Source organism: Gobio gobio (assembly GCF_949357685.1).
Source record: "Gobio gobio genome assembly, chromosome: 5".
In the NCBI taxonomy this organism is placed as follows: Eukaryota; Metazoa; Chordata; class Actinopteri; order Cypriniformes; family Gobionidae; genus Gobio; species Gobio gobio.
This window is the reverse complement of record NC_137101.1, coordinates 13210303-13231658: the sequence shown is the minus strand read 5'-3', so window position 1 is coordinate 13231658 and position 21356 is coordinate 13210303. Positions and strand designations below refer to the sequence as shown.

Genomic DNA, 21356 nt, shown 5'->3' with positions numbered 1-21356 from the left:
TTACAATCCTGTGTTGTTAAAAATGGTTTAGATAAAACCAGATTAAAAAATGGGGCATTTACACCTAAATAAGCCAGCAGGTCAAATTTACTCCTATATAATTCCTTTATTTTCACCCTGTGTTTGAGCAATAAAACCTTACACAATCTGATGTAATGAATAAAACAATTTTATGATTACCCAATTTTATTGGTGTTGTTCTCTTATTCAAATTATAAATGATACAACTAAACAAATGAATAATTAATGAGGTGAAACTGCGCTTGAATTTGTCATTGTATCATACATCCTATGCATTGCGGTGAATTTGTATTGCTCTTTATTGTCTATTTAGGATATTTTGGTCATTTAAATAACATGGGTTATCTTAACACGTGATTAATGACATTTTATTATAACGTTACACCACCCAAATATGTATTTATTTCCTTCTAATTCTCGTTGTCATTGCAGGCTGGTTTAGCCTATTTCACCAAAAAGTGATTAGTGTGGCCTGCTTAAAATAGACATAAAACAACAGGACAAAACATAATTGATGACTAAAAATAATCATTTCATGACTCTAGACATTACTTTGTGAAGACAGTGGCATAATACAGTGGCATAAGTTTTTTTGCCATAACAAAACAGAAATCATGTGCATGGGTAAATTTTACTGGCTGGCGGTTTTAGGTTTACAACGACCCCTGGCGGTTCTAGTTTAATGGTCTCATGACCTGCAACAAGAACATATTTTAGTATCCAAACATATTGTTTGTTGATGCAGAAGAGATTATGAAGGAAATCACACCGGGATACTATGATGATGTCATCACTGATGGACTGAAACCAGATCGTGAGACAGGTGCCGTTTATTCTATAATCGGATATGAAATAGTTTTTTTTTAGTATATTAAAGTTATTTCAGTATATTAAATTATTTTTTTTTTTTATGTGTTTAGAATGTGATTAATGTGTGTATTTTTTAATGAATGTGTGCATTTGTAGAAGACACACCTGAGAGTTATGATGATGTCATCCCCAGTGGACAGATATCTGATATCAAAAAAGGTGTTTTTTAATTGATTAAAAATATATATTCCTTTAAAATAAACACCATTACTGATAATATTTTATATTACTGTCTAAATGTTTATTTTAGTGCTTATATTTGACTTTTTGTCCTTATTTTCACGTGTAGTTTACACACTTGAGAATTATGATGATGTCATCATTAACGGACAGAGCTCGCAAATAGGTGGGTTGAACAGAAGTACATCTTATTATCACCTTACATGTTCACATGAGTTTTGTGTAATCAAGACACTTAACGGGAAAAGGGATCCTTCAAATGAGATAAAAGCTGTCCTAATTCAGAGGCTGCATCCTTCGAAGGCCACAGAGGTCGGGACAAGCGTTGTTAAAGAAAAGTCTAGCCTACGGAGGATTGTTGCCTAGCAACTGTGACAGCTGCTGTTGATGTAACGTTTGTACTGGACTTTTTTGAAAGTTATATTAAACTGTCTGAAACTAAAACAGGGTTCACAAATTGTCTAAATATGCTCACCATAGTCCATTTCTGTAGGCCTACATAATAAAGAGCATAAACTATATATAATCACATCTTAGTAAGATATAAGACAACATTTGAACTGCTTCAACGTTTTTTTTTCTTCATTTGTATCATTAGATATTTGTGTAAGCTGAAACCCAATAGTTGCGTTTAAAAGTGTAATTCAGCATTTTCTCTCAAAACAATCCTGTTGTCACTGGCACGCAATGAATTCTGGGGTAGGCAAGGCCGCAAAGGATCAATCTGTTGAATCCTTCATTTCACGGGAAACGAAGGACACATTTGAAGGCAGGACAGCCTTCGTATAGTGGAGCGGTGCACAATCGACCTTCAAATGCGGCCTAGTTTGAAGATGCAGCCTCTGAATTGGGACACAGCTGAAGTGTTTTATACTGATGGGACGTGTTTTTATGTCATTCTTGATCAGAAGGAGGATGATGATGTGATGAGTGTGAGTGAAGATGTGAGAAACCTGTTAGGTAAGTTATTAAGTTATTGTTAGTATGTTTTCCAGATTCATAGACTCCATTTAAAATATGAATCTGATTACAACATAAATTAAGATTTTGTTTTTAATAGCAGATTATGACGATGTGCAGGAGGAGTCAAAAAAAGAAGGGTTCTCCATTCGCCTCAATGACCACACCGGTTCAAGAAATCTGAACACTTAAAAGTTTGAGTGAAATTGCTATTGATATATCAAATCTCAGGTTTTTATGTTTGTTTGTGTTTTTGTTAAATGTATATGCCTCTGTGAGATTGTGTTGTATTGTTTTTTTATGGCCTTTTTAATATCAGCAACAACAACAAAAAAAAGCTTTTTCTGCAAAATTACCAAATTAACAAAAATGTGATGTAACAGCTTCACCATCATGACAGCATGTACTTTAAATGTTATGAGTGGATAATGTTGATTAATTAAATTAAATGATCTACAGTATATCAAATATCATTATTTTATGTGGTCAGGTGTGTTTTAACCAATAAATAAATATGCATATCGCTTGTCTGCTTGGCATTTTACTTTTATAACTGTCCAACAAACTGAAAGTGTAAAGACATGGTGAGTTAGTGCACACAGTCACACACATTTGTTTGTTTTGTTAGGCCTATATAGGGCTATGTGTAAGTCAACAATCTGTAACACGTTAAAAATATATACTTCTTCTCTATAAAACATATGAATCACTTTATAAGTTAATAATGCTTAAAAACGTCTCGGTTACGTATGTAACCCTCGTTCCCTGAAGGAGGGAACGGAGACGTACGTCGGAACTGACCGACGAATTGGGATCTGATCTCAGAGACCAATCTACTTCGAGTGTATTAAAACGAGCCAATGGAGATTGGCATGCGATCCACGCATTCCACGCACCGCCCCGCAGCGCGGGTATAAATAAGGAAGTGGAATGCTTGATCATTGCCTTTTTCTGCTGAGGAGCCGAACTAGTGACTCGGCCCCCTAGCGGAAGCACAGCACCTGGCGACGGGACGTACGTCTCCGTTCCCTCCTTCAGGGAACGAGGGTTACATACGTAACCGAGACGTTCCCTTTCAGTCGGTCACGTTCGACGTACGTCGGAACTGACCGACGAATTGGGATCCCTACCAAAACGCCAGGGCGCTGGCCCTTCCAGCGTCCTGCTTGAGCGCACTGGACCGTCTTAGATGGTATGGAAGTCAGGGCTCCAAGCAGGGAGGTCAGTCACTGCTGTTTCTGCAAGACCCACTCAGTGTGACTATTGGATAACGCTGGGAAAGCGTGCCCGTCTCGGGAGATGGTACGCTGCGGAGCCACGTCCTTCGTAGAAGGCTAGGTGGCAGAATACACATAAGGACTAACCTGGCAGGGTAGTGCAACATATGGCAGTCTCTGGGGTGGTTCCAGCCTGGTCCCAGGGGGGAAAGAACACGCCCAGAGACGACAGAGCGGGCTCTGTCAAGGGAAAGACACAGGGCTAGCCGAGTAGGGCAGCTGGTACCGTGGAAGAATACACATATGGGGTAGCCGTGAGGGGACCGCTACATATGGAACCCAGCCTACACACACGTTTCACAAGCATACGGGTGCAGGCCTGGCATCAGACGGCCGCAACGTCTGGCACCGCAGGGGGGACGGAGGAGCTCGACAGGGTTAGCCGTTTCCGGGGAACACAACTGGAGAAAATAGACGCACGTATCCGGCCCAGAGGGCGGGAGTGGCGTTGCAAGCCGACACTTAGAACGGGCACTTAGCGCTACTGGCCACTGGGGGCGAGGATGCGGGAAGATACCGGCTCTACACGGAGGCTATAGAATCTAGCGAACGTGTTAGGTGTCGCCCAGCCCGCAGCTCTACATATATCTGTCAGCGAGGCGCCTTGAGCCAGCGCCCAGGAAGAAGCAACACTCCTTGTTGAGTGTGCTCGCAACCCGAACGGGCAAGGCACGTCTTGGGACTGGTAAGCCAAGACGATAGCATCCACTATCCAGTGGGCTAACCTCTGCTTGGAGACAGCCTTTCCCTTCTGCTGGCCTCCGTAACAGACAAAGAGTTGCTCTGAGGTCCGAAAGCTTTGAGTCCGGTCGACGTAAGCGCGAAGAGCGCGGACGGGACATAAAGCCTGGGCTGGGTCTGCCTCCTCCGAGGGCAGCGCTTGCAGGTTCACTACCTGGTCCCGGAAGGGAGTGGTAGGAACCTTGGGCACGTATCCAGGCCGGGGTCTCAGGACAACGTGAGAGTTGGCCGGCCCGAATTCTAGGCACGATTCGTTGACCGAAAGTGCATGCAGGTCCCCTACCCTCTTGATGGAGGCCAATGCCGTCAGAAGCACTGTCTTCATTGACAGGATTTTAAGCTCCACAGACTGCAAAGGCTCAAAGGGAGGGCTCTGAAGTGCTCTGAGCACTAGAGCTAAGTCCCAAGAGGGTAACGAGTTTGGACGAGGAAGATTTAGCCTCCTCGCACCTCTGAGGAACCTGACGATTAAGTCGTGCTTTCCTATGTACTTACCTTCGACTGCGTCGTGATACGCCGCTATTGCTGCGACGTACACTTTGAGGGTGGAGGGAGACAGCCTTCGCTCCAGCCCATCTTGCAGGAAAGAAAGCACGACACTAACCGAACACCTTCGGGGGTCTTCCCGGTGGGAAGAGCACCATTCAACGAACAGGTTCCACTTCAAAGCGTAGAGGCGCCTCGTAGAGGGGGCTCTAGCAGAAGAGATGGTGTCCACCACTGCCTGTGGTAGACCACCTAGAACCTCCGCGTCCCGTCCAGGGACCAGATATGGAGTTTCCAGAGGTCTGGACGCGGGTGCCATAGAGTGCCCCGTCCCTGAGAAAGAAGGTCCCTCCTCAGGGGGATCGGCCAAGGAGGGGCTGTCGCCAGGAGAGTTAGTTCTGGGAACCAGGTCCGGTTGGGCCAGTAGGGCGCAACTAACAAGACCTGCTCCTCGTCCTCCCTGACCTTGCACAGGGTCTGTGCAAGAAGGCTCACTGGGGGGGGAAACGCATATTTGCGCAGGTCCCGGGGCCAGCTGTGCACCAGTGCATCCGTGCCGAGGGTGCCCCCGGTCAGGGAATAGTACCACTGGCAATGGGTCGAGTCCGGAGAGGCAAACAGGTCTACCTGTGCGGCTCCGAAGAGGTCCCATATCAGCTGGACCGCCTGGGGATGGAGTCGCCACTCCCCCGGAGGTGTCGACTGGTGAGAGAGCTCGTCGGCTGTCTGGTTCAGCGCACCTGGGATGTGAATGGCACGAAGCGACCTCAGATGCTTCTGACTCCAAAGGAGGAGGTGGCGGGCGAGTTGGAACATGCAACGGGAGCGTAGACCACCCTGACGGTTGATGTACGCAACGGCCGCAGTGCTGTCCGTACGGACCAGTACATGCTTGCCACGTAGCGGCCCCTTGAGGCGGCGCAGTGCCAAGTGTACCGCTAACAACTCGAGGCAATTGATATGCCAATGCAATTGAGGTCCCGTCCACAGACCTGAAACTGCATGCCCGTTGTACGTGGCCCCCTAGCCCATGGAGGAGGCATCCGTGAAGAGCACAGCATGCCTGGACACTTGTTCTAAGGGCACCCCGGCCCGGAGAAACGAAGCGTCGGACCATGGGCTGAAAGTTTGGCGGCAGTAAGGAGTCACGGGGACCCGGTACTGGCCGCTCTGCCACGCCCACCTCGGGACTCGGCCATGGAGCCAGTGTTGAAGCGGTCTCATATGAAGCAATCCGAGCGGCGTTACCGCGGCTGCAGATGCCATATGCCCCAGGAGCCTCTGAAAAAATTTCAGTGGGACCGCTGTCCTGTTCTTGAACGAATTCAAGCAGTTCAACACCGACCGGACCCGCTCTTCCGTGAGGCGCGCAGTCTGGCTGACCGAATCCAGCTCCATACCGAGATAAGTGATCCTCTGCGTGGGACAGAGTTTGCTCTTCTCTCGGTTGACCCGAAGGCCCAACAGGCTGAGGTGACTGAGCACCATGTCCCTGTGTTCGCACAACTGCTCCCGAGACTGGGCGAGTATGAGCCAGTCGTCGAGATAGTTGAGGATACGAACGCCGCGTTCTCTGAGCAGAACAATGGCTGCCTCTGCGACTTTCGTGAAGACGCGAGGCGACAGGGACAGCCCGAAGGGCAGGACTTTGTACTGATATGCCTTCCCCTCGAACGCAAAACGTAGGAACGTCTGTGTCGAGGAAGGATAGAGACATGAAAGTACGCATCCTTCAGGTCGATCGCTGCGAACCAATCTTGGGGACGGATGCATTCGAAGATGCGTTTCTGCGTTAGCATCCGGAACGGGAGCTTGTGCAGGACCCGATTCAGGATACGCAGGTCCAAGATTGGCCGTAACCCACCCCCTTTCTTGGGTACAATGGGGCTGTAGAACCCCGCCTTCATATCGGCTGGAGGAACCGGCTCGACCGCGTCCTTCGCCAGTAGGACATCGATCTCTGACCGCAAGACCTGAGCATCGCTGCTTCGCACGGAGGTGAAGAGGATGCCCTTGTACTTGGGAGGCCGGTGAGCGAACTGAATCGCGTAGCCGAGTCTGTTGGTACGGATGAGCCAGCGAGACGGCCTGGGGGCCGAAGCCCAGAGACCGCACAAGCGGGACCAACGGCACCACAGACGTACCCGGGGTGGGGCAGCGAGGCGGAATAGACAGACCCGACTCGGGAGGCCCGGAGGCGGCCCGGAGTGTTGTCTGAGTATTCCAGGGTGGGGCAGAGTGTGGGTGACAAGGCCCGGGGGCGTCGCACACTGCCAACCTGGCCCTCTTGGGGCCCAGGGAGAGAAGAAACTGCTCTGAAAATGTGGGTACCGCTGGACTCCGGAGAGCCAGCGGCAGAGTATTGACACCAGTCAGGGCCCCCGGTCCTCCTCCGGGGGGGTGAGGGAGGGGTGCGGACACCAACTCCCTCGGAGCAGCTCCTGTTCTCCCTGGGCTGCCCATCTCAGGGCCGCTTGCCCTTACGCTTGCTTGTAGACTAGCAAGCCCTGAGTGGGTTGGGCGCCTCCCTTACGTCCGGCACCCTGCCTCCCAGATGGAGGCTGCTGCCTGGGTTTCGCAGGGGCAGAGGCGGACGCAGGGGGGGCGCCCTCGGCGACAAGCAGGCAGAGGTGCTGCGAATTAGGATTTTTTTTTTTTTTTTTTAAACCACCTCTGTCTGCTTCTAGGCCATCGCGAACTGCTGGGCAAAGTACTCGACGGCGTCGCCAAAGAGGCCAGCCTGACAGACAGGGGCGTTAAGGAACCGAACTTAGTCGGACTCACGCATATCTGCCAGGTTTAGCCCCAGGTTCCTGGACCACTAGTGTGGACATCGCCTGACCCAGGGAGCGTGCAGTGACTTCCGTCGCCCAGAGAGCGAGGTCCACCACCGCACGCAGTTCCTGCATAACCCCTGGGTCGGGACTACCCTCGTACATGCAGGACAGAGGGTAGTGAGAGAGGGAAAAATGTATACAGATTTCGGCCCTTTTGGTGTTCCATATTTTGACACCAATAGTTCCATACTGCTAATTTTTCCAATGCCCATCCGGGAAAAAAGGCACGGGGGTAGGCAAGGCGATTTAAGCATGGCTGCCAACTCTGAATCTGATTCAGCAAAAGCACACACCATTATAGTGGGAAACTCAGCCTCATCATTTCCAGTGCATAACAGCCCTCTCTCCGATGCTGCAATTGACATCTGTCCTCTGCCAGAGCCACAAATGAAACATTAGGTCTCCTTGTTTTAAAAGGACCAGCAATCCCATCTGTAAGCTACCAGCAGGCATGTGAAACAGTGAACGTGGCCGTCAAACTCGACGGCACACGGTGCGCTGAACGCTCAAGCCCTATGAAAAGGCAAGACGAACACCGCACCGACGTGGTCATGTTCTCATGAGAGAACATGAACCACCCACGAACAAAGTCTCGGCATGCTCATGATGCGATAGAGGAGTGGGGGCCCGAAGAGATGTACCCGGCGGGGATGCCCCACTGTAATCCTCAGGTCCACCAAAGCTTATTAGCTAAAGTAGTCCTTTTCTGATGCACCAGAAAAGAAACTAGATCAGGGAATAAGGAAAGGGACTCAACCCCATTTGAGGTTTCATAGTCTGGACCGCGCATCTAGAGAGTGCCGAGTGACGCGCTGGGTTGCCGTGGCAACCCCCGCTGTCAGCCGGCGCTCGACGGCACACGGCGCGCTGAACGCTCGAGCCCTTACGAGAAAGGTGAGACGAACAACGCGCCGACGTGACCATGCTCTCCTGAGAGAGCATGGATCACCCACGAACGCAATCACACATGTTTATATGTGAGAGAGATCGTGGCCGTCAAATGAGGACAGGAAACAACCGCATCCAGAAACACACGGTTTGAATGACATCTTGAAAAAGACGCAGGGTCAAACCGTGTTGCTCTTTTAGAAAAGGAAAACCGCTCTTTCAGTGCTGAAGCACTCAGGGAGATGACCGCGGCTCACGCAGTTCAGATAGTGCAAGCCTGCGTGAGCACTCAGAAATGGAAACGCCCAGCCAACCAACAAAACCAGCTCTTTATCTCCTCTGAAGCGGCCACCCGCTGAAAAGCGCCGTCACGTCCGCACTGGAACAGCAATCCTTCTCACGAGACTCGAATAACACTCTTCGTAGACACAGCAATGACGCTGTTCGGCTCCGAAAAAAAAGGCAATGATCAAGCATTCCACTTCCTTATTTATACCCGCGCTGCGGGGCGGTGCGTGGAATGCGTGGATCGCATGCCAATCTCCATTGGCTCGTTTTTAATACACTCGAAGTAGATTGGTCTCTGAGATCAGATCCCAATTCGTCGGTCAGTTCCGACGTACGTCGAACGTGACCGACTGAAAGGGAACAGAACATTAGAGCCTCAGTGCAGCTCATTTCCATCCTTAAAAACTACAGACAGGAAAAGTGCAGTCCTGTTGTGTGACCACTACAATTTCTAGTTTCTAGACAATTACAATTTTTAGTCCATCTCTGCAAAACGGACTTCAGGATGGACTAAAATGAACTCCCAAAACGTACTGCCAGATTCTGGAAGATGAATTCTTCAAACAGTGGTACTAGAGGATGTGGTGCTGGTCCTTCAAGAGTCACTCTCAACCTATCTGTCCATAAAGCCTATAAAAAAACCTTCTTCATGTATTTTACAACACTTCAGCTTGTGATTCTTATCTAATGGGGGTCATTTTTTAGGATTCTTTACCTAACTGAAGTCTCTGAGATCCTGACACCTTGCACTTCTGGAGACTCCAGGTAGGTTGCAGCTTTGGAAAATGGTGGCGCTGGAGACTAAAGGGTTCCTGATGGTTTCACCCTTAATTCTTCACCTTAATTCTTTTGCAGTTAACAGGTGTCTTTTCTTCACCACCTGTTTTTGTCAGATCCTGCTGACCCAACGAGCATTTCACTGTCCAATGGTCATGCCTTAACTGCAATGTCTAGTATTGCATTAGTATTGCATCCTTCTCATGGGCATTTAATACTTTTTGACTTTTCAGTCTGAGTTAAATCTCTTTTTTGGCTCAATTTATCTGTAAAAGAAAACATGCCTAATAATTCTGCACACCTGAATATAAGGTGTTTTTCATTTCCAGCCTTCATGAACAATTATATATCACTTATACATTATTAAATACTAAATCAATAGTAGTTATTAGGATTACTGTGGTTTGGAATTGGTCAAATGTGCCTGGAAAAAAAATATGATCAGAAAATCAACGTGCCTAATAATTCTGCACTCCCTGTATAGTGATGACGATTTCAAAACACGGCCTCATGAAGCTTCGAAGCGTAATGAATCAGTGAGCCGAATCAGCAGTTTGGATCGCCAAATTTCAGCAGTTTGGCGGTTTGACACGCGATCCGAATCATGATTATCACGCTATAGAGTGTAATTAGGCCTACATTGTCACTTTGTGCAGATAAAGTTTAAAATGAATGTGCTGTGAAACGAGCTCTACATGAAACCTGTTCCTTTTAAATGTTGCTATAAGTGAATAAAAAAACATTGATTGCAGTCCTGAAATCTGTTCACAGTGAGAAGCTCATGCACGCGCAACACTATAGGCTAGTGGTCTTTAAGTTAGATGTGTTTTGCTGCCATCTGCTGGACAGATACAGCAGTGCAGCATTAAACGCACGGCTGCTATTTATTATTCTCTAAGGTTTACTTATGTAAATAATATTTATTGTATTTGATAAAAAACTATTTTGAATAGCTTAGCAACAATATAGTTTATACTATGGTGTAATAACATTTTTATTTTTAGAATAAAACAACAAAGCTGTAAAATCCATGCATAGTAGCAAATATTATGCATAATTTAGGCCTATCTAGAAACCATCAGATTCAAATGTTACATTTATTCAAATAAATAAAATAGTTATATTTCTACTAAGTTTTCTCCTTACTTACAAGTGTTTGAAGTGATCAGACTTATAAAAATCAGTCGTCAGTCTTGTATGTTGTGTGTGCAGAGACACAGGCTTTGATGCCGAATATAACCTGCAGTGTTCCTGTATCAATCTCCTTTAAGTTTAGTGTGACTTTCTCTCTCCTGACTTATGAGAGATATGATTCTATCCTCAGTAAAGTGTCTTTTCATGGTGGAGGAGGAGTCCCGCTCATCATGTTCTCTTGATATATATGGTGAAAATCATAAATGCCTCCTCTGATTTGTCAGTGATTGTGTTTGATGATTTCCTCTGTTGTGTCTAATAAGGTAACAGTGAGTGTCATTGGCAGCTGTGAGAGTCTCTCTGTCTTTAGGGGACTGACAGGAGCCAGTTTCTTCAGTGTGTTTGAGGGAGCCGAGGAGAAACTTGTGCTGTGTTCTGAGCTGATGAGTGTGTCGAGCAGAAGTAAGATGGAGAACTGTCTGATGCTGATGTTTCTGTGCTATATGTTAAAACTCACCACCTCTGGTAGGTACATAAAGAGATACTTTATTCTTTAATATGAGCTGAAATAATTTACATGTGATGTTACACTTACATACTATGTTTGGTATATTTACTAATTGTCTCCCTCTCTCTCGTGTGTAGGCAGTGTGAGTGTGAGGTTGGTGAATGGCAGAAATCCCTGTGCTGGTACAGTCAGAGTTCTTTATAATGGTCAGTGGGGAACAGTGTGTCATACGTCCTGGGATATTGCTGATGCTGCAGTGGTGTGTAGAGAGCTGGACTGTGGGACGGCTGTAAAAGCAACAACTCATGCTCACTTTGGACCTGGATCAGGACGGATTTCAATGTCTAATGTACGCTGTAGTGGATCAGAGACTGCACTGAAAGACTGCAGATCAAGTAACCTGCGTCTAAAGAACTGTAATCATAATGAAGATGCTGGTGTCGTGTGTTCAGGTAAGCTGCCCCTCATCTTATCATCACATCACCCTTTCATAATTCTGATTCAAGTAATATAATGTTTCTGTTTGCTGGTGAGGACAAACTGCATCAGTGTAAATCTTATGAAACATGCAATCTGTTTAATCATTTTGTTCATGATATTATATTTGTCCTCATTCCTTATTTTCGTATAATAAACTATAATGCAGTGAATCCCCATTAAATATGTAATGTCTTTTTTATTATTAAGTCTGACTTGACAATTTTATTTACATTCTTTATTGAATGAAGATTATAAAATTACAGATGAAAGATAAAATGACAGATACAATTAGTGCAGATTAAATGAATTAATGAAATACAAAATATCAAAATTTAATGACAGTTTTCTCTTGTGCTTCAAGTCAATAGAGATGTTTAATCTGTTCTTATTTTGATATAATTCAGAACGAGGACTTCGACTTGTAGATGGGCCTCACCTGTGTTCTGGGAGATTAGAGGTGATTTATGGGAACACCTGGGGAACAGTGTGTGCCGCTGCCTTTGACCAGCAGGATGCAGAGGTTGTGTGTAGAGAGCTGGACTGTGGAGCTCCTGGACAGGTGCTGGGAGAAGCTGCTTTTGGCAAAGGAGACGCTCAGATGTGGACACAAGAGATTCAGTGCAGAGGAACTGAATCACAGATACACAACTGTTCACGATTATCTTCACAGAAGCACAACTGTTCCCATGACAATGATGTTGGAGTGATTTGTTCTGGTTGAGTATAAACATTTGGCTTCTCTTTAGATACATTATACATAACATACTGCTGTTGTGTTGCTGAATTATCTTGACTTAGTTTCATACTGTTTAAAAAAGTTGTTAATTGTTTCTCCAGGTTACACAGACCTCAGACTGATAAACGGCTCAGACTCTTGTTCTGGAAGAGTGGAGCTGCAGTTCCTCAATGATTGGGGCACAGTGTGTGATGCATGCTGGGATATGAGAGCTGCCAGTGTCCTCTGTACACAGCTGAATTGTGGGATGGCAGTGTCTGTTGTGGGATCAGACTGGTTTGGAGAGGGAAGTGGTGAAATCTGGGCTGATGTGTTTGATTGTGACGGGAATGAAACAAAACTCTCAGAATGTTCCATCTCTTCATGGAGTCGAGCTGAATGTTCTCATAGACGAGAAGTTGGAGTCATCTGCTCTGGTGAGGGAATTCACACCATGATGAAGATAAAACTACACATTTTAATATATGTAGTATACATTTTAGATAAATAACAAATGGCAAATAAATACACTCCAGAGAGTGAAGCTCATCTGGGGAACTGCAGCTCTCCACAAACTCTCAACTGCAGCTCCACACAACAGCTGTCAATCACAAACTTTGGTGAGAAGAGCAACATCTGGGCAGATTCTTCAGTTGTTAGTGATCAATAATGTGTTTATCTTTCTCTGAATATCAGGTCGCGGGTCCATCAGGCTGGTGGGTTCTGGGGGAGACTGTGCAGGGAGGCTGGAGGTTCTTCACAGCGGCTCATGGGGGACAGTGTGTGATGACTCCTGGGATATTAAAGATGCCCATGTGGTGTGCAGACAGCTGCAGTGTGGAGTGGCCCTCAGTAACCAGCCGGTACCAGCCTGGTTTGGTCCTGGTTCTGGACCCATATGGCTGGATGAGGTGGAATGTGAGGGGAATGAGACGTCCCTGTGGAACTGCTCTTCTCCAGGCTGGGGAAAACATGACTGTCAACACAAGGAGGATGTAGGAGTCGTGTGCTCAGGTAAACAGTAAACAAAGTTAAATAATAACTTGAAAATATTTTAAACATTTTCAATAATGTATGTGACTGATGATATCAGATGTACTTATACATGTTAGATATAAAGTACATGTCAATAATAATATTAAAAAGATTACAAAAAAACTATTTCTGTTAATACAAGTGCATTTTCCCAATGCGGATGGAAAACGAAATACTAGTGTGACAAATGTAGTCTGATTCCCGAACAAATGACTTTTAATGATTTGGTTCTTCTTAGTGAATGATTACAGCTTACAGCTACTCTGATGCTTAAATCAATAGAGACTGACTGGATGCTCATATGATAAAGTGTAAATAAAGAAACATTATAGGGAAATATTAGTATTTTATAAATGTATACACTAATGAATGAAATATGTTTCCACATTTTTGGTTTTAGTGTCCTCCTTTTTATGTAGAGTTGAGATCAATTATTCCACTACATGTACAGTACGCCTCGTCTAAAAAGACTGTGAGAAGACGTTAAAGAGTTAATGGGTTTTAATGTATTGATTCTCATCCTTCTCTATCTAGAGTTTAAAGAGATCAGATTAACTGAGGGCTGTGAAGGGAATGTGGAGGTTTTCTACAATGGATCCTGGGGTAATGTGTGCTGGAACCAGATGCACAGAGACACAGCAAGTCTGATCTGTCAAGAGCTGAACTGTGGAAGATCTGGCAGTGAACCCAGATATTCAGAGGGACTGAAGTCTCATAATTGGCTTGATAAATTTAATTGTCGACGTCATGATTCCACTCTATGGCAGTGTCCATCTTCACCCTGGGGACAGAATGACTGTGATAATGAAGTGGCCAAAATCACCTGCTCAGGTAAGATGATATTTAACTGATTTAAGATGGTTTGAATAAGTAATTTTTCTTTAAATATGATTATTTTTCCGTATAATTTTTCTATTGAGTATTGAATGAAATTTTAACATTTTGATTTCAGAGAAGGAGACTCGTGAATCTCCTCAGAGTCGTCTGACATGTTCTACCTCACCCTCTCCTCACCAGAGACAGTGTTCAAGTAAGATTATTATAAGGATGTATTTTATTTATATACAGTAGCTTGAGTTATAAATATCTGTAGCACTTGAACACTGAATCCACATTATTTATCACAACTTTAGTTATAAAATGCATTGTATATGTATTGTTGTAAATGATGAGCTGAAGCTGGTCAGTGATGGCTGATGTGTGTGATTTAGAGCATGTTCCTCTCAGACTGAGTGGAGGGGAGGGCCGGTGCTCTGGGAGGCTGGAGGTGTATCATAACGCTGTGTGGGGCTCAGTCTGTGATGATCAGTGGGACATCAGCGATGCTCAGGTGGTCTGCAGGCAGCTGGGTTGTGGAGCAGCACTGAGGGCTGATGGGAATTCAGCCTTTGGTGCTGGTGAAGGTGTTGTGTGGCTGAACAGAGTCGAGTGCAGAGGGAATGAGATTCACCTGTGGGACTGTCCTCTCTCCCTGAAGAACCACACTGACTGCTCCCACAAAGAGCACGCTGGACTCACCTGTGCAGGTCACAGCAACACACTGACCAATATTAGTAATTTTTACATCATTTTACTGCTAATATTAATTGTGTATTTGCATGATTTTGAATGCTTCTGTCTGTCCACTACTCCTGCTCCTGCCACAACATCAGCTTCTCCTCCAGTTTCTCAGACAGTGCGCTCAAGCTCAACATCAGTCTCTCCTCCACAAACTCCTCCAGCAGCGTCTCTCTCCGTGCTTGTGATTGTACTGGGAGTTGTGCTCTTACTGCTCTTAGTGCCACTGCTTATACTGATTCAGCAGAACAGAGGGATGAGGAGAGGTAGGAGAGATCCAGACACTGTCATATTGTGTCTTATTCAGTGTGTGATCAGTCATGTGTTGTGAACTGACAGCAGGTTTGTCTGTCTACACTCACAGCTCTCTCTAAGAGGAGACACAGGACGACGACTGAGGCCGTTTATGAGGAGATTCATCGCAGACACAATCACTTCACTCAGACGGGTGAGACATGAGACATGAATCTTATTTAATATGATGAATTAATAAGAGAGTCTGTGAGACACTTGATGTTCATCTATTATTAGTCCTGTTAAACCTCCTGCTTCAAACCAGAATTCTCGCCGAAAACCACAGAGCTGCAGGTGCATGTTAATATGTGTGTGTGTGTGTGTGTGTGTGTGTGTGTCTTCCTGTGTGTATATTAAGAGGGTAATAAGGAGCGGTTCATATGTTTGCAGTGTGTGTGTGTGTGTTTGTCTCTTCCTGTGTGTATTAATGAAAGGCAGTGATGAATGGGTTCATTTGAGGATACATATGCGTTTGCTAATAGGTCTAAAAAAGATTTCTGCCTCTAATGTTTTTAAAAAGTAAGAAATATATGATCCAAAGGAAATGAGGATTAATTCTGTTTGTAAAGATGAACATGTTTCTGACTTTTCTGCTCTCCTTTATCAGGGAGTCTCGTCTCTGAAGAACTGCATTCTGGGTATGAAGATGCTGAGGAGCTGCTCTCAGGTTAGAGAGCTAAAGCGTATATTTATTCCACTATTCAAAAAACTTTTTCATTGAATTCAACCTAAATAAATGTTATTAACAAATTATATTAAATATTTGTCTATATGGCTCTGTATCTTTTAAATACTGCAGTTTACTTCTATACTAATATTCTGTTCTCCTTCTTAGAAAAAGAGTTCAAGACTGTATATTATGATGATGTCACCAACAGCAGTGGCCTGGAAGGTCAGTGACCTTTTTAATTTATTACATGATTCATGACCAGATAACTAATAACTCAACACTAGAACCGCCACGGGGGGAAATTTACCCATAGCTGTTCTCCCAGTCATTAACTTTTACTAAAATTGTGTTATATACAATCCTGTGTTGTTAAAAATTGTTTAGATAAAACCAGATTTAACCCTCTATGGTACGGTGTTGCCTCCAGGCAACATAGTCTATTTTAGTTTATTTTGAATAAAATTAAAAAGCAATTTATTGGTCAAACCTATCTCTGGGAAGAAGAACTCAAATACTAATCAATGAAAGTGCAAAAAATTTGTCACATGACCCACAGGGCTCCATTTTGTGTCCTGTTTCAGCACATGTGCACAGGTCACATGGCTCCATATTTTCTCCAATGAAAAGTGCTTTTTTTTTACTAATTTCTGGCCAGTTAATCACCCACAAAAAATATGAGTCACATTCACTGGTAAGTAAAGAAGTATTTTCAAGAACTTTACATTATACATCATCAAATGTTTTAGAGTAAATTACAAAAAACTGTGTGTTGCCTCAAGGCAACATTGTACCATAATGGAATCGCATAAGGCCATACCAGACACACTAGGGTGGATACAAATATAGTATATTTGTAAGGAAAAGAGCTAGAATTCTCTAAATTTATTTGCATTTTTGCATGATTTTGTAATGCACATATACGATTAGTAATTCACATACTATAACTGCACATATTGTTGATCTGTACATTTTCTATAGCATTTAAAAAAGGTATATAACACAACTGTTGAGGGTGAGGATGAGGTGTCATGTGATGAGGAAGATGAGGTCATAGTGACAATCCGGCAGGGAGAGATCGAAGATGGAGATGAGGATGAAGATGGATATGATAACTTGATATGATAACTTGACACGATAACTTGATATGATAACTTGACATGATAACTTGATGTGATGGTTTGGTAATACTTGTGTTCCACGATGGTACAATGTTGCCTGAGAGCAATGAAATGTTGAAATGTTACTTTTTATTAAATATGACATTTGTAATACATTATAAACTGGACAAATGTGTTTGTTCAGGTGTCTGGTTAAAGAAATTGATGTTTTAAATAAATATATTTCTTTTTTCTACATGAAAATGTCAAATGTTTAAATTTGTCCGTTGTGGTACAATGTTGCCTTGAGGCAACAAACTTAAAAAATAAAATAAATAAAAAAACGTTATGAAAATTTTTATTGTTATTGTTATAGTGTCCTATTTTAAGCAGGAAATACACCACAAATATTTTTTTTCTCATTGAAATCATATTGCGTACCATAGAGGGTTAAAAAAATGGAGCATTTACACCTAAATCCACCAGCAGGTCAAATTTACTCCTATATAATTCCTTTATTTTCACGCTGTGTTTGAGCAATATAAGCTTACACAATCTGATGTAATGAATAAAACTATTTTATGATTACCCCAAGTTTATTGGTGTTGTTCTCTTATTCAAATTATAAATGATACAACTAAACAAATGAATAACTAATGAGGTGAAACTACACTTGAATTTGTCATTGAATCATACATCCTATGCATTGCGGTGAATTATTATTATTGCTCTTTATTGTCTATTTAGGGTATTTTAGTCATTAGATAACAACATCTTAATATGTGATTAATGACAATTTATTATAATATTACACCATCCAAATATGTATTTATTTCCTTCCAATTCTCGTTGTCATTGCAGGCTGGTTTAGCCAATTTCACCAAAAAGTGATTAGTGTGGCCTGCTTAAAATAGACATAAAACAACAGGACAAAAACAGTTGATGACTAAAAATAATCATTTCATGACTCTAGACATTACTTTGTGAAGACAGTGGCATAATACAGTGGCATAATACGTTCCCTTTCAAGGGAACTCGCGCTGCGTCACCGCTTTGGGAACGCCTCTGCGTGATTGCGTCGTGAAGCACGTATGTCATCAGTCCAATAGAGAGACGGAACGTCATAGGCGGGTGACGTCATAGACCCGGAAACTATAAAGCACACCGGCAAACACACGCCGTTAGCTTCTGTTGCCTTCAACAAGCGCTCTGTGTCATTGTTCCTGTCATTTCTGTGTTGTGTCTGAGTTCAGACTTTTTTTGCTGCACCCTATGGGAGGAGCTTGTACCTGGCGTCTGCTGCTCCCGCCCAGCAGCAGACGAGACCTGGGGCTTACGGGGAAGGAACTGCTTGAGCACCACCGCCTGTTTCTTTGCCTCCAGGAACCTGTCGGTAACAGTGGTGACGGCGTCACCGAACAGGCCTCCCGGAGACAGCGGCACATCAAGCAAAAAGCTTTTGTCCCGTTCCTTTATCTCCATAAGATTGAGCCACAAATGTCTCTCTGTGGCCACCAGGGCTGCCATATAACGGCCGACGCATCTGGACATCTCCTTGGTGGCCCGGAGAGCGAGATCAGCTGTAGATCGGAGCTCATAGATCGGAGCTTATTGCCCTCCCCGTTAGCTGTTCGGTCCCACTCCACTAGGAGCATGGCTGCCTCTCAGGCTCTTTTAGCAGGGGCCTCCCTGCAAGACGTTTGTGATGCGGCGGGGTGGTCCTCGCCTCATACTTTCATCAGGTTCTACGAACTGGATGTAAACGGTACTCCGGGGTCTCGGGTGCTCGCCTCTTAGCTCATGCCACAGGCGGGCATCCAGACTTGCATGGAGACGTGGGTATTCTCGTTCCCAAAGCGGTAACGCAGCGCGAGTTCCCTTGAAAGGGAACGTCTCGGTTACGACTGTAACCTTAGTTCCCTGAATAGGGAACGCATGCCCGCAAGCGCCTTGTTTCAGGCCTTCTTCAGAAGCTAACGGCGTGTGTTTGCCGGTGTGCTTAATAGTTTCCGGGTCTATGACGTCACCTATTCTGTCTCTCTATTGGACTGATGACATACGTGCTTCACGACGCAATCACGCAGAGGCGTTCCCAAAGCGGTGACGCAGCGTCTCGTTCCCTATTCAGGGAACTAAGGTTACAGTCATAACCGAGATGTTTTTTAGCCATATCAAAACAGTAATCATGTGCATGGGTAAAATTTACACGCTGGTGGTTCCAGTTTAATGGTCTCATGACTTGCAACAAGAACATATTTTAGTATCCAAACATATTGTTTGTTGATGCAGAAGAGATGATGAAGGAAATCACACCGGGATACTATAATGATGTCATCACTGATGGACTGAAACCAGATCGTGAGACAGGTGTCGCTCTGTCATTCTATAGGATATTGAAATAAATTTTTTTTGTATATTAATGTTATTTCAGTATATTAAAGGTTTTTTTATGTGATTAATGTGTGTTTTTTAATGAATGTGTGAATTTGTAGAAGACACACCTGAGAGGTTTGATGACGTCATCCCCAGTGGACAGATCTCTGATATCAAAAAAGGTGATTTTTAATTGATTACAAATATATATTCCTTAAAAAAAAACACGATTACTGATAATAGTTTATATTACTGTCTAAATGTTGTTTTTTTTGTGCTTATATTTAACTTTTTGTCCTTATATTTTCACGTGTAGTTATTAACACACTTGAGAATTATGATGATGTCATCATTAATGGACAGAGCTTGCAAATAGGTGGGTTGAACAGAAGTACATCTTATTATCACCTTACATGTTTACATTAGTTTTGTGTAATCAAGACACTTGACGGGAAAAGGGATCCTTCAAATGAGATTAAAGCTGTCCCAATTCAGAGGCTGCATCCTTCGAAGGCCACAGAGGTCGGGACAAGCGTTGTTAAATGGGACGGTCTAGCCTACGGAGGATCGTTGCCTGGCAACTGTGACAGCTGCCGTTGATGTAACATTTGTACTGGACTTTCTTGAAAGTTATATTACACTGTCTGAAACTAAAACAGGGTTCACAAACTGTCTAAATATGTTCACCATAGTCCATTTCTGTACATAATAAAGAGTATAAACTATATATAATCGCATCTTAGTAAGATATAAGACAACATTTGAACTGCTTTAAAAAAAAAATTTCATTTGTATCATTAGATATTTGTGTAAGCTGAAACCCAATAGTTGCGTTTAAAAGTATAATTCTGCATTTTCTCTCAAAACAATCCTGTGGTCACTGGCACGCAATGAATTCTGGGGTAGGCAAGGCCGCAAAGGATCAATCTGTTGAATCCTTCATTTCGCGGGAAACGAAAGACACATTTGAAGGCGGGACAGCCTTCGTAGTGGAGCGGTGCACAATCGGCCTTCAAATGTGGCTTAGTTTGAAGGTTGCAGCCTCTGAATTGGGACACAGCTGAAGTGTTTTATACTGATGGGACGTGTTTTTTATGTCATTCTTGATCAGAGGGAGGTCAGGAGGAGTATGATAATGTGATGAGTGTGAGTGAAGATGTGAGAAACCTGTTAGGTAAGTTATTAAGTTATTGTTAGTATGTTTTCCAGATTCATAGACTCCATTTAAAATATTAATCTGATTACAACATACATTTTGTTTTTAATAGCAGATTATGACGATGTACAGGAGGTGTCAAAAAAAGAAGGGTTCTCCATTCGGCTCAATGACCACACCGGTTCAAGAAATTTGAACACTTAAAAATTTGAGTGAAATTGCTATTGATATATCAAATCTCAGGTTTTTATGTTTGTTTGTGTTTTTTGTTAAATGTATATGCCTCTGTGAGATTGTGTTGTATTGTTTTTATTTTATGTGGTCAGGGATGTTTTAACCAATAAATAAATATGCATATTGCTTGTCTGCTTGGCATTTTACTTTTATAACTGTCCAACAAACTGAAAGTGTAAAGACATGGTGAGTTAGTGCACACAGTCACACACGTTTGTTTTTGTTAGGCCTATATAGGGCTATGTGTAAGTCAACAATCTGTAACACGTTTAAAATATATTTTCTTCTCTATAAAACATATTAATTACTTTATAAGTTAATAATGCATAAAAACAGAACATTAGAGCCTCAGTGCAGCTCATAACCATCATTACTACAGACAGGAAAAGTGCAGTACACCACTGTGTGACCACTGCAATTTCATCTATGCAGCCATAAATGAAACCATGGTAATGTCATTCTACTTTTTGGTACTTTTAGTATTCTTTTGGTTGAAAATTGTCATTACCTGCAGTCATTCAAAGCTGCACATGCAGATTTTCAACTTAAAGCCACAATATCTAAGATTGTTGTAATAAAATATCAAAAAAACACTTGCACAGTGTGATATATTTCATGCAGTTGTGTACTTCTTTACATTATCCCAAAAGTTCCCAAGGATGTGTAAATCCATGGAAATTCCCATTTTAAATAATGGCTTGTCCCTTGTCATTGTCGCCTATCAATGATGTAATATCCACGTTATTCTCAGTTTACGCTTGTAGAAACCACCATGGCA

At 43.4% G+C, this 21356-nt stretch overlaps 1 protein-coding gene across 1 annotated transcript in view; it reads left to right on the top strand.

The window, feature by feature from the left end:
- Window positions 1-20700, top strand: part of LOC307126098 (scavenger receptor cysteine-rich domain-containing protein DMBT1-like) — a gene marked incomplete at its 5' end in the record, with an annotated part of 74180 nt that extends 53480 nt beyond the window's left edge. Inside the window, 19 exons of the mRNA XM_079816474.1 lie at window positions 767-844; window positions 988-1050; window positions 1181-1383; window positions 10783-10921; window positions 11105-11419; window positions 11852-12163; window positions 12285-12599; window positions 12859-13176; window positions 13732-14028; window positions 14150-14227; window positions 14409-15020; window positions 15119-15202; window positions 15656-15715; window positions 15884-15940; window positions 19105-19182; window positions 19308-19370; window positions 19505-19564; window positions 20300-20362; window positions 20457-20700. Of these exons, the coding sequence (XP_079672600.1) occupies window positions 767-844; window positions 988-1050; window positions 1181-1383; window positions 10783-10921; window positions 11105-11419; window positions 11852-12163; window positions 12285-12599; window positions 12859-13176; window positions 13732-14028; window positions 14150-14227; window positions 14409-15020; window positions 15119-15202; window positions 15656-15715; window positions 15884-15940; window positions 19105-19182; window positions 19308-19370; window positions 19505-19564; window positions 20300-20362; window positions 20457-20548 (3287 nt within the window). The 3' untranslated portion in view covers window positions 20549-20700. The remainder of the gene's footprint in view (window positions 1-766; window positions 845-987; window positions 1051-1180; window positions 1384-10782; window positions 10922-11104; window positions 11420-11851; window positions 12164-12284; window positions 12600-12858; window positions 13177-13731; window positions 14029-14149; window positions 14228-14408; window positions 15021-15118; window positions 15203-15655; window positions 15716-15883; window positions 15941-19104; window positions 19183-19307; window positions 19371-19504; window positions 19565-20299; window positions 20363-20456) is intronic.
- Window positions 20701-21356: the final 656 nt, after the last annotated feature.